General features: G+C 45.1%; 1 protein-coding gene and 1 long non-coding RNA gene across 4 annotated transcripts in view; one reads left to right on the top strand and one right to left on the bottom strand.

Annotated features, from left to right (window-relative positions):
- Nucleotides 1-11,960, bottom strand: part of LOC140910192 (uncharacterized) — a 35,091-nt gene extending 23,131 nt beyond the window's left edge. For both annotated transcript variants that reach the window (XR_012158450.1, XR_012158449.1), the window contains exon 1: nt 5,639-11,960. This is a non-coding gene — a long non-coding RNA (uncharacterized lncRNA). The remainder of the gene's footprint in view (nt 1-5,638) is intronic.
- COQ2 (coenzyme Q2, polyprenyltransferase) overlaps nt 10,841-13,635 on the top strand; it is a 24,658-nt gene continuing 21,863 nt past the window's right edge. Inside the window, exon 1 of one of the 2 annotated variants that reach the window (XM_073340550.1) lies at nt 10,841-11,332. In XM_073340550.1, the coding sequence (XP_073196651.1) occupies nt 11,074-11,332 (259 nt within the window). In that variant the 5' untranslated portion in view covers nt 10,841-11,073. The remainder of the gene's footprint in view (nt 11,333-13,635) is intronic. The other variant, XM_073340549.1, reaches the window with a different exon arrangement.

Here is a 13,635-nt window from a genome sequence, read left to right as displayed (position 1 = left end):
TGTTAACATAATCATCAAAGTTCTGTGTTTTAAAGTAGTATTTTCCGGACGATGGGCATCTCCCATGAGCTCCCAGGAACTTGCCTAGTCCAGCTACTTAAAGTATGTCCTTAAGCATGAAGCAGGGACAGAGACTGGCTCTCCTTACATTGTATGAAAAAAATGAAGGCAAAGTGTATCTAAGAAGTTTCCAATTTTAAGACACTGAAATTTGGGGTCCTGCTTTGTTAATCACAATGCAGCAGGTTGGGTATATGTCCATGTTAGAGGTACTTGTGAAGGAAAATGACTGGGGGACTTAAAAAACCAGGAAAGAATTAATGGAGCTAGAGACTCCGACTGCAGGGTAACCAGTTAGCAACTAACTGCCTTACGTGATCACCCTCCTCTCTGTTTAGGGATGGTGCTTACAACATTCCTGCTCTTGAAAAGATAGCAAAATTCTGAGTTGGGCTCATTGGAACCAGAGATTTTAAAATGACAGCTCCCTTTTCTATGGTATTGTCATAAATATAAAGGGAAGGGTAACCACCTTTCTGTATACAGTGCTATAAAATCCCTCCTGGCCAGAGGCAAAACCCTTTCACCTGTAAAGGGTTAAGAAGCTAAGATAACCTTGCTGGCACCTGCCCCAAAATGACCAGTGAGGGGACAAGATACTTTCAAATCTGGAGGGGGGGACAAAGGGTTTGTCTGTCTGTGTGATGCTTTTGCTGGGAACAGATCAGGAATGCAGCCTTACAACTCCTGTTAAGTTAGTAAGTAATCTAGCTAGAAATGCGTTAGATTTCCTTTTGTTTAATGGCTGGTAAAATAAGCTGTGTTGGATGGAATGTATATTCCTGGTTTTGTGTCTTTTTGTAACTTAAGGTTTTGCCTAGAGGGATTCTCTGTTTTGAATCTGATTACCCTGTAAGGTATTTACTATCCTGATTTTACAGAGGTAATTCTTTTACCTTTTCTTTAATTAAAATGCTTCTTTTAAGAACCAGATTGATTTTTCATTGTTCTTAAGATCCAAGGGTTTGGGTCTGTGTTCACCTGTACAGATTGGTGAGGATTTTTATCAAGCTTTCTGCAGGAAAGGGGGTGTAGGGGTTGGGGGGATATTTTGGGGGAAGTGGTCTCTTTCCCTGTTCTCTGTTTAAAACGCTTGATGGTGGCACATACAGTTCAAGGACAAGGCAAAGTTTGTACTTTGGAGAAGTTTTTAACCTGAGCTGGTAAGAATAAGCTTAGGGGGTCTTTCATGTGGTCCCCACATCTGTACCCAAGAGTTCAGAGTGGGAAAGGAACCTTGACAGGTATATTCATGTGAAATGGAGAAATGATATATAGAGATGGATGTGAATCCAAACTGTAGAATCAAATGGCTGGGAACTTTGAGAAAGCATGACTCTGAAACTGGAAGCAGTGGACCATGTGATGAAAGCATCCAGAAGACTTCCCTATGTCTTTGGGTGGAGACAGGTAAAACAGAACAGCAAAAGTTCTTATTGTACCTTATAAAATGATAGTCAAATTGAATATCATATTTGCATCTACAATTTTTGTACTTATTGTTACAAATTCTAAGATTACTATAACATTCTTTCCTCTTTTTGCTAATTTTACTTTTTGCTGATGGTGCATGCTTTTTCTGTAAGACCTTAAAGAGAGCATTTACCAGTCACAGCAGAGGAGCTTAAAATGAACAAATAGCAAGCAGTATGCAGCTGTATGTGTTACAGTTCAGAGCAACTGCACCTGTATTCCCCTTCTGTGATCCAGCAAAGGCATCCACTCTAGGCTTCCGGCTCGCCTGGCCGTCACCTCTCTCGAACTGAGATGGTCTTGTTTCCTCCTGACTGGGCCTGCACAGCCCCCTGACTGTACTCTGGTATCTCCTACAAAAGTCAGACTACCTAACCAGGACTGCTTACTTTCTCTTCAAAGGCTAACAACAAAGTAATTGCCCACACTTATAAGGTACCATTCAGCTCTTCCTCTGCAAACCTATTTTACTCTTAAGGTGAAAACATATTCAGAATTACAAAGGAACCTACATGCATGCCAAAAAGCTTACCACAGATCACAGGTGCTGACTTTCCAACATGTGGGGGGGGGGGGGGGGCGCTCAACTCCCAGCTCTGCCCCAGGCCCCACCTCACTCTGCCTCTTCCCGCGCCTTCCCGATTACAGTGTGTCCTTACTCCTCCCCAGGGCCTCCTGCATGCCGCGAAACAGCTGATCACAGCAGTTGGGAGGCACAGGGAGGGGAAGGCACTGCGGGAGGAGGGGAGGCTGATAGGGGGGCTGCTGGTGGATGCTCAGCACCCCCCGTTTTTTCCCTGTGGGTGCTCCAGCCCCAGAGCACCCCAGAATCGGCACCTGTGCCAGAGATCACTCCAACCCTATTGTGGGCTTCGGCAGCAGCAGTCCTTCAAAACACCACCCAAGGAGTTTCACTGTAGTTTCAAGTTTGTCAGTTTCAGCTCAGAACAAAGCATCCAGTCTTATGGGGCCTCAGTAGGCCAACTCCTTCTAACCCCTCCCTAAGGATTGGGACTCTATGAAACAGGGGTCCAGTTTGTTTGCCACAGCAGGAAGAAGGTCCTGAACCTGTTTAAAACCAGGTTATTTATCCAGAAATCCTTTCTTTTTCTGTTGGTCCTAGAGAATCCTCATCTCTCTAGAAGGTGGCGTCAAAGGGCTGATAACTGCAGAAATGTGATTAGCGTCCCCCACCTCCTAGAGGAGTTATATACAATTCTAATAACACATACACAACTGATACTTAACACAACAGACCACAAAGGTATTAAACCTAATTCAATAAGTTCTAACTTAATTCAGTAAATTTATCTTACTTCTATAAAGTTTGGCCAGGCTATTATCAGTCTGTCATAGTATGAGCAGAGAGAAAAAAAGTGAACTAGAGTATTTTTGGTTTTGCTCTCTGGACTGCCCGAAAGGCCCATCTAAACATTAAAAGGGAAGCAGGAAAAAACGCTTAACTGTTAAAGGAATTTTCTAACATGCATGCTATTTAAATGGTGCTCTATCTGAAATAATGCTTTAAGTAATTGTTAATCTAAAAAAAATTAATTGGACAGTTAATTTAACGTGTGTGCTAATTTAGGTTCCAATCCCACAAACATTTTAGTGTGTGTGTGCAGGATTAGGACCATACGATGAACAAAGGGCTAATCTTTTGGCTTTTTTTAAAATCATTGCCACAGTTTCAAATAATAAATCTTCAGACCTCAGGCATATCCCCAAACCCAACAATACAGACAAATCAAAATATACAGCATAAACAAAAATGCACTACAAGAACAATCAGTGATTATTGCTGGAAATATGACTAGGAATTAGGAAAGGAGAAAGGATGATAAACAGAAAATCTAAAGCACTTGTATGCAAACTCATTGTGAAATGATTTATGGAGACTAATTATAGTGATTGTGAGTGTCTGCTTCCACCCTATCATTGCATTGATGTGTAATCCATTTGAGGGTGTAGAGCTCTAAGTGTACTTGTGACTAATATCCAACCTTGAGGAAATTATCATTTTTATGAAATCTTTGTGATAAATTGCATTCTGTGACAAAGTAGAACTTTGATTACTGAGCCCAGATTTACTGCAACTCTGTTTCTGAAGATTAGCTATCTTGGATCATAAAAATGTATGCACTGCAATATTTTATGCATGTAAACACACACGGTCTACTACTGCTATCACTAAAATCAATGGGAGTTTGACCATTGATTTAAATTGGAGCAAAGCAGGCTTTTCTCATATAAATGCTGCTTCTCTGGTTATGTAAAGGATTCAGCAGGCCCTTAACATCTAATGTACATTGTTGACTGGATGCAGTAATAGTAACTCCACATGATTAATAGTGGATGACTAGAGATATCAATCCTTTAAAAAAATATCCATTACATCTACATACTGGATAACAATGGAACTCATCGTACCATCTTTTTTACCATAGAATTACACTGTAACTAGGCTTGTGATTGAAGACTTTCATTTCATTTTGCTGTAAATGGACATTCACTCCACCAGTGGATCACTGTGTTCTTTATAAGATGTTTTAATTTCAATGGATTTAAAGTTAAGTTTGTAGAGCAGGGATAGCTCAGTGGTTTGAGCATTGGCCTGCTAAACTCAGGGTTGTGAGTTCAATCCTTGAGGGGGCCATTTAGGGATCTGGGGCAAAAATTGGGGATTGGTCCTGCTTTGAGCAGGGGGTTGGACTAGATGATCTCCTGAGGTCCCTTCCAACCCTGATATTCTATGATTCTTTGCAACAAGTAGCAGGGGCAGCCAACCTGAGCCTGAGAAGGATCCAGAATTTACCAATGTACATTGCCAGAGAGCCACACTAATATGTCAGCAGCCCCCTACCCCCATCAGCTCCCCCCACTCCAACCTGCAGTGCCTCCTGCCTGCAGCAGCCCCACCAATCAGTGCCTCCTGCTCCCTCCCCATACCTCCCGCCCACCACAATCAGCTGTTATGCAGTGCACAGGAGGCTCTGGTGGGGGAGCGAGGGCATGGCAGGCTCGGGGGAAGGGGTGGAGTTGGGGCAGGGCCTGGAGCAGAGCAGGGGGTTGAGCAGTGAGCACCCCACAGCACATTGGAAAGTTAACATCTATAGCTCCAGCCCCGGAGTCAGTGCCTAGGTAAGGAGCCACATGCGGCTCCAGAGCCACAGGTTGGCCACCCCTGTTGTAGAACTTGTCAGGTCTGTCAAACTCAAAGGGAGGGACGCTGTGGCATGAGGGACCACTTAGCCTTCTGCAGAAGTACAAAGGTCACAGAGTCATGATGATTTGATTCTCGATACTACATAGTCACCTGAAGCTTGTTTTGTAAGAGGCCTCCTGTCATAAATGACTCTCGCTAAATCAACATGTAAACCTCTTGCATAGAAAGAGACTGAACTCAACACATTTGTTTGGGGGTAAGAAGAGAATGTCCACAAAAACTGGTGTCCAGAATAGCTGCAGAGGCAATGGGTAGTAATGGCAAGATAGCAATTGTCTAGTGGCTTTGTCACCACAATGGCCATCGAGACCTGAGTTCTATTCTTGCTTCTGCCACTCACTGTGTAGCCTTGAACAATTTACTTAACCTTCCTGTGGCTCAGTCTCTCTGTTTGCATAATGGAATAAATATTTCCCTACTTTTGTAAAAACAATGAGAAGTACTTGGGTGAAAGGAGCTATCCATGTGTAATATATTCATAGTACAGCTATTGCAGTAAAAATGCACCCATGACAAAAATGTTAACTGTAAAGTGCTTTCTTATCCAAATCAGGCAGGCACCTTGCTCAATGAGCTACACCGAGATTTTGGTTAAAAATGAAATCTATAAATGTATAGTGTGAAATTAGCCACAAGAGGGAGCAATTACTTAAACTATGCTACAAAGTTAATTTCCTCAATTCATAACAAGTGCTCTCTGTATTTCTAGTGCAACACTGTCAACCCCAAGCATTCAAAAATCAGGAGTCAGGCCCCAAAAATCATGAGATTTTTTTTTAAAGTTTGTTTCTTATTTTGCCTTCCAGTTACTGAGCCTTTAGAGTGCACACAGGTGATTTATTCAGGCTTTTCTCCTCCCACAGGGAGGTTGAAACTTACTTTTTTAAAGGAAACTGAGATCTTCACGTAATTAGTTGCCTCCAGGAGCTGGGACTTTAAAATACGTGAAATATCACAAGATCTGGTAATGCTGATGATGTTCTTTGTAATCTGAATGCAGATTGTAATGGGAGATTGTAAAGGGAGATTAGTAAAATACCAAAATAGGGCTGTGACAGCCCACATCCAAAAATGTTTATCACATATAATCTGAAACAAGTCATCTGTAAAATAAGATTTAAATCTATTAGGCATCAAAACCAGAATATATAAAAATTCCATAAACAATATCACATAGTATTAATACTACTAAATTAAGTAATAAGTAGCAGTAAGAAGAGGCCTTGATAAATAACTGAAGTGAAGTACTGTAATTAAAGAACTTAAAGTTCTTCACATTTTAATTTATAAATCCCATTATTTTTAATTTATGTTGCCAAATGCACTTAGCAGAAAAGTTGAAATGAGATTTTATCTTTGGTGGCAGTTGGTAGATAAACAGCAAAGGCACAAAGATCCACACACAAAAAAGCATGGATTTTTGTCAGAGAAAATGTTTTCGGACTAGATGTAAACTCTGTAGGTATTAGTTCATAGAAATTAGAGATGGAAAAGACCTATTAGGTTATTTAGTCCATCCTCCTTTCAATACATGATTGTTCTCTACATTGTATACTCTGTTGTTTTGTTCAATCTTTGAGGGACAATTCCACAGTCCAACAGAACTCAGAGTCAGGAAGTTTTTCTTAATACTATATTCAGCTAAATTTTCATTTTCTTAAGTTCCTTTAACTACCTTTGCAGTATATTCCTTGCGCTCAAACATTTCCTCTTACTGACTTTTTACTCATATCAATTATAGATAACTATCATATCCACCCTCTTAGTCAACATTTATAACTCTAACTTTTCCTTGTAGTCAATCTTTCCAGTTCCCTAATTAATTACTCTTTACTGAACTCACTGCAATTTGTTTAAGTGTCTCTGGTACTGAGTAGCCCAGAACTGAACACAATATACTAGGTGTGGTCTTAAAAGTTTTTTCTGAAACATAATGTAAAAATAGCACTACCTTGTACAACAAAATGCAGCTTTCTGTGTAGACAGTCATATCTGCTGACTTCAGTAACCAAGGTACATTTGTATTGCTTTTTACTCCCTCTCAAACTGCAGGGCCAACAGCTCTGAGATAATATGCCAATCAGTTACATCTGTGCAAATTCCATAACAACACCAGGGTTGAAGAGTTGTCAGAAGACATAATTTGGCCTGCAGAAACTTCCATGGTAGAGGTGAGCGAGAAGGAAAGAACCAGCTTGACTATTTTCAGGGCTTGCATTTAGTTAGAAAGAAATATCCTTTGTTTTTGTAGACTGAGTCTATCTGATGTGGAAATTGAAACAAACACCCTCCCTCCCCATGCCATTTTTAGAATTACTTTTTAAAAAAAATGCAATATAGAGATTTGGAATATGTGAAAATATTACAGTGGATATAGAAACTGACTACAGGCCAGGCCTACAGAGGAAAATATTATGAACTAAAGTTAAAATCAAAATATTAAAATGTCAAGTCATTAATTTAAAGAAACACCCTCAGGCTAGTTTAGGACTCAAAACATATTCCTGATCTTTTCTTTTTAGCTAGAAGAAATTTTAAAACACATGGAGACTAAATTTTGTTGTTAAAATATCTGTCACTGTTTGATGTCCCTAGCTCTGCAGTGGGGAATGTATATGACATTCTGGGGTGCAATCCAGACCAGTAAGGAGTTGTGTCACCCCTGCAATACAACCTTGGGTGCTTCACAATGCTTCACTGTTATAGCTTACAACTTGGGTTGCTCACAATCAGCCTGCCAGCATACTCCCTGAGTGCTGTGTAAAGCCACAGCCCTGGCCTAGCAGCTCTGACCCCAGCAGCTTGTTAGCAGACATCAGCCACACTCTGTCTTCCAGCAACATTGGTTACTATTTGCAATGTGACCCCAATGCACTCCCCATCTTGAATTTCCCCCGCCGCCGTGTGTATTTTGCGGTGTCCAGACCTCTCCTGGACAATCCAGATATACTAGCTCCGTTGCCCCTCTAAAGGGTCAGTACCCAACAGTGCTACCCTAAATGAAGTTACCCAAACAATTCACAACACTGGATTAGTTTTAATTAAAGAATAAAACAAATTTATTTAACTATGAAGAGATGGATTTCGAGTACAAGTAATGAGGCATTAAAGTCAGAAATAGTTACAAGAAAAATAAAACTAAAGCGCTATAGTGCTTCAGGGTAGACACTACCTATGCCGACAGGAGGGGTCTCCATCAGCACAGGTAATCCATCTCCTTGAGAGGTGTTAGCTAGATCAACAGAATAATTTGCCCACTCACCTAGCGCTGTTTCCACTGGGACTTGGGTCAGTTTACTATGCTGCTCAGGGGTATGGATTTTTCACACCCCTATGTGATGACGCAGTTATGCTGACCTAATTTTCTAGTGTAGACTAGGCCTAAATTTGTTTTTCCACGGATTTAGTCCTTATACCAATGTAACTGTTTGTACTCTAGGTTAGAGACGTCACTCCTGGGATCTCTGTATTTTCTCCTAATTAGAGAATAGGCTAGCCTACAACTGCTCGAGGGAGATGTGAGGAAGGCAATACTTAGTGAAACTGCTACTGCTTAGGGGTGGGAAGAGAAAGAGCCTCATCTTTCAATATATACCTTGGGTGAGAGGAATTATTTAAGGATGGGGCAGGGGTGTTGGTGAAGGGCTTTAGGCAAAAACGGTAAAGGGCAAGCAGCTTTCTGGGGCTGTAGAATAGTACAAAATACCCTGCCCTCTTTTTTTTTTTTTAATTGCTGTGTTTCAAACTTCAAGAGAAGTTTCTGAAAGAGATTAAATGACCTAAACTCCCCGGTAGGTGCCCTACCCACTGGGCTGCAGAGTCATTCATTTCCCTTCCTCTTGGGCCACATGACTTAAGTATTTACAACAGTGGAATAGTCAGAGACCAGAGAGGGGGAATGACTCCATGGGTAGGGCACCCACCTGGAAGATGGGAGACCCTGAATCCAGTCCACCTGCTCCAATCACTCTTTCATTATTTAATCCACACTGGAGCAGCTTCAGCAGGAGAGATTGAGGGAGCCCCACATCATAATATCCCAGAGCTCAGTGGTTAGAGCACTCCCACAAGGTGGGAGACCCCTATTCAAATCCTTTCTCCCCCAGTGGCAGAGAGGGGGAACTTGAAACTGGGTTTCCCACATCCCACATGAGTGCTCCAACCACTGGGCTAAAAGTTATAAGGTGAGCACTATGACCTCCTCTTCTGGCTGTTTTATGAGAAGTCAGACAGATCCCACAAGAGGTGCCTAACCTGCCTGACTCCAGACAGCTGTTTCCTGTTTGTGGATTGCTAAATAGAGGGAGATGCCTCTTTACAGCCAGGATTTAGCCATCTATCTCCAACACCACTCAGGTTAGCACCTCCCATTGGCCAGTTTAGCAGCTCCCCACCTAGCAAGCTGGCTTTTGTGAATTGCATCCTTAGGCACCTACCTATCCCTATTCATTGTATAGGGAGCTTCGGCCCTTAAGTCTTCATGGTGGACTGCAGTGTTGTTCCTGGGACTTCCTAGACACCATAACCTTCAGTGTTGCCACACCTAAGTACCTTTGTAAATCCCAGCCTTAATCTCTGGGCTTCTATTTCCCCATCTATAAATTAGGATAATTATGTATAATTACTCCACAGGGTTGGTGTGAGCCTTACTCACTGTTTGTGTACTTCAAGTTCTTCAGGTAGAAGGTTCTTTCGAAGTGTTGGCAATTGTTATTCCATAAATAATGATGTGTTATATTAGTAACAGGCTTGCTATCTAGCCAGTTTCCAACTGGCTTGGATGGTTTTTCTACTGCCTTGCTGGTTGCAGTTGTTTTTTTTTTGTCCTCACCTATAAGCTACTCACACATGCAGCAGCACAACTGGCTGTGCTGCAAACTTCTAACTACCACACGTCACATGGCTGGGAGTGCTGCCAGTGCCGCACCCAGGTCCTGCTCTGCGGGCTGGACCCTCTGCCTGCCCAAACCATGGCGGCTGAGGCTCCTGCTCCTCTTGGCAGTGGGAAAGATGGGATTGGGAAGCAGGACAGATGGACCCAAGGCTTGCTATTACAGAGCAGTAAACAGTGGGAACCAGGGTGGGGGAGACAGGGGCTCCTGGGAAGGTATGGATGTAAGGGTTTATGGGCCAGGGGGTCAGTCTGATGGTGGTGGTGGTCACCTAAGAAGGGAAAAGGCGGATTGGGCTGGTGTACGTGCAAGAATGCCAGAGAGGGGAAAGGAGGTCCGGTTGGTGGTAGTCAGGGGTAGTGGCCAGTTTTTCTGCATCTCAGAGGTGGTGAAGAGTAAGAGAAAAGGAGATGGTTAAGAAATGACCATTGGTTTGAAAAGATTAATGGTAGCCAGGAGACTTTTGGGAATCAAACTTGTAACGGAAGGAAGGGGTGGCTTAAGAATGGAGAGATGCTCGTTGTCCTGCCCTAGAGAAATGGAAATGAGCGGTGGGCACAGTCATAGGCTTTGCCAGCGACAGAAGGTTTCACTCCTGGAAGTTCGTAGGATGAGACACCAAGAATTCAGGGCAATGGCAAGGGAAAATCCAGCTCAGAGATGAAGGAAGCCAACAGCAGTAGGGTGCATAGCAGGGAGATACAGGTTCAGCTTCCCCACAGGGAGCAGGAATTCAGTGCTGCCCACTGGTGACCTTACCGCAACGTTACTGATTGCTGGGCTTCTCCGTACAGGGCCAGCTCTTGCAATACCAGGCCACGCACAGGCACCCGGCTCCCAGGGCAAACGCCAGGTCCCGGCTTGGAGGGGTGCGGGGAGAAAATGGCCAAGGGCCCGTGGGGCCCAGAGGGCTGCGCCATGGGAAGGCGCCAAGTCCCCGTGCGTTGTTGAAGGCAGGTATTGGCTGTAGGCTCTAAGGCCGCCCCCGAGCACGGGGGGGGGGGAGACACAGAGAACAGCGGGCAGCCAGGGCAGGCCTGGGGGGCGGTTAGGCGGCAGCGCGTGGCCAGGGCTTTGCGCCTACCGCCCGCGCGAGCCACCCACGACATGCGGGGGGGCCAGGCCCATGGCCACGGGGAGAAGCATCGCCGTTGCCGTCGGGGGGGGGGAGGGAGGGAGCTCCCACACCGCGAGCCCCGCGGGGGTGGCGGAGAAGCCGCCCAAGCGGGGCTCAGGAGCTTGAGGCGAGGCGACTGAGCGTCTCCGCGCCCTTCGGGAGGTGGAGGCGGGGGCAGCAGAGGGGGAAACGGCTGCGCACGCGCAGTACTTCACGGCGGGACGGACGCCGAGACGGAGCGCCCCGACACCTGACGTCATCAGGCTGCGCGCGCGCGCGCGCCGCCGCCGCCGGGAGTGGGCAATATGGTGACCCTGGTAACACGGCTCTGCCGGGTCCCCGGAACTGCCGCCGGGCCCCTCCGCCTCCTCCGAGCCGGCTCCGCCCGCCCCGCCGCCGCGCTCGCTGTCCCGCCCCACGGCGCCCCCGGACCGCCGCTGGGCCTGGGCTGGGAGGCGGGGAGCGGGAGGCGGCCGCTGAGCTTCTCCGCGGCGGGGCTGGTGAGCTCGGCCCCCGGCCCGCTGCAGCCCTACCTGCGGCTCATGAGGCTGGACAAGCCCATCGGTGAGTCGGGGCGGGGCGGAGCAGACAGCCGCCTTCCGCTCCCGCGTGTGGGCTGGGCAGAGCCGGGGCGGGGCCCCGGGTTCAGCTCCTCGCCCCGCCTGAGCCCGCGGGCCCGGCTGCCCAAGGTGCCGAGCAGCCAGGCGCAAGCGCTGTCCGCAGCGGTGGCTGAGGAAAGCCCCGCATTGCCAGGAGCTAGCCGTGGTCAACGGGTGGCTCAGTGGACGATTGCTCTTCGTTCCTTCCCTCTGAAGCACCTGGCATCGGCCGTTATCGGGCGACAGGATGTTGGGCTAGGTGGAGAATTGGTCTGACCCAGTCTGGCCATTCTTATGTTCTACAGCAGGCCTTGGTCCCCCTCTCCTTGGGGAGTGATGTGCCTCTGTCTCACAGGGATGCTGTGAACTCAATGAAGGCTGCTGCAATTACTGGGGCCTTCAGGGGGAAGGAGTTATAGAAATGCAAAGTGCTGCTATAAAAATGGATTTCAGTAGCATTCACCTGCCAAGAGACTGCTGGATTGGCTGTCTGTGGCAAAGCTAAACTATCGACTGTAATACGTGTATCTAGTCTGTACAGTCCCTGATAATTTTTTTCAGTGGACAACTTTCAAAACCACCATTCATCCTGCCGCAATCTAAAACTTCTTGTTGTTTGAGTCTCAAAAAAGACATTAAGTAGACTGCCTTTTGAGTTTGAGAGCACTTTTCTTTACAAAAGAAATTCCAGTGTTTGTTTTACAAAAATCATGTTATAATAATACTTCATGCAACAGAAGTCTAGTAATATAAAACACTTAATCAATCCTTTTGTCCTGAATGTGGTTTACAGGTGATCTAGTACAACACCACTCAAAGGATCAGTTGCTGACAGTTTGGTGCCCAGCAACACTGTACAATTATGGGAGGGGAAAATGTTTATCAAGGACAGTAGGACAAATCTCTAAACTGTATAGAGTGCCCTGGGATCTTTTATGTCTATGATTGCCATGTGGAAGCCTCTGCCGTCAGGGTAGCTAATTCACCTCCCCAAGAGATGGTAGCTATGTTGATGGGAGAAGCTCTTTTGTTGACATAGTGCTTTTTATATGGGTGATTAGGTAGGTATAACTAGCTCACTAGGGATTGTGGATTTTTCACACACCTGAGCAATATAGTTATACCAATATAGGTCTGTAATGTAGACCTGGCCTTGTTATACCAATAAAATAAAAACCAGCAGGATCTTATTAAAGGGAAAAAGGCAAAATACCACATTTATTGTGAATACAGAAAGAATCCTAGTAAGCAGTTAGTTATAGCTATAACATTCCATTCAATCTCATATGTATTCACACATTCATTCATACAGACACACACACACACAGGTTCTGCAAGGTTGTTATCATAGTTACCAGCCTTAGAGTTGCTCATGCCAAGCCACTGGCCAGGTGGTCTGGACTTGAGGAGGGAGCAGGGCCTTGTCAGATGCTCATCTGATGCTCCTGGAAGTTAGTTTGCAGAATCAGACCCCAAAGTTCTCACTTTTTAGATTCTATTTTTATAGGAATTTCTTCCTATGCCAGTCTGTGATTCAGCAACAGCATGATGAAGCAATTCCCAATCAGCAGATAGCACATTCTTGACGGCTCCGTGCTCCAAGATGTTATCTTGTTCTTTGGTTCTCCCATTCTTGAGGCTGTTGGGTGGATTCCAGTCTGCCCTCCGGGGGGGGTGTCCTCTGGTTATTTCCACTTGACGCCTTCTTCAACTGATGAACACTGGATTCTTAGGCTGGCACCTCCCTGATCATTCAGTTATTATCCACACCAAGCATCCATCCACATACATCCTCTATCTCTATTTTAATCACAATTGTTAATACAACAAAAGGGCGGGGAGTCTCTGGGTGCTGTTTCTGTTGTTAGAGTATTGCTTTGAGTCTCTCTCTCTGTGAATTGCTTTGAGAACAGACTCTGTCTTAGAATGTACTAACACAATTAGCAGCTTGCAAGTTTCACACATAGAGGGAGAGAAACAGTACCAAAAACCAAGAGACCTCTTAATTAGTAGTACCCTGGAATTTAAACTCTGGGGAATCAAACTCATTTGTGATTTTAATACAGAACTTCTTTAATATGATCCAACAGCCTTACACAGAGCTCTTCTTCAGGTCTGGGAAACTTGCTCACAAGTTTAGACAAAGGCTATGTCTACACTAGCACTTGTGTCAGTCAGGGGTGTGCAAAAAAGGTTCATCAACAAAAGTGCCAGCGTGAACAAAGCTATGTCAGCGGGAGATGATCTCCTGCCGACATAGCTACTGCA

This window comes from Lepidochelys kempii, chromosome 4 (assembly GCF_965140265.1).
Source record: "Lepidochelys kempii isolate rLepKem1 chromosome 4, rLepKem1.hap2, whole genome shotgun sequence".
NCBI classification, from domain to species: Eukaryota; Metazoa; Chordata; order Testudines; family Cheloniidae; genus Lepidochelys; species Lepidochelys kempii.
The sequence above is the reverse complement of the archived record's forward strand: the minus strand, read 5'-3'. Positions and strand labels throughout refer to the sequence as shown.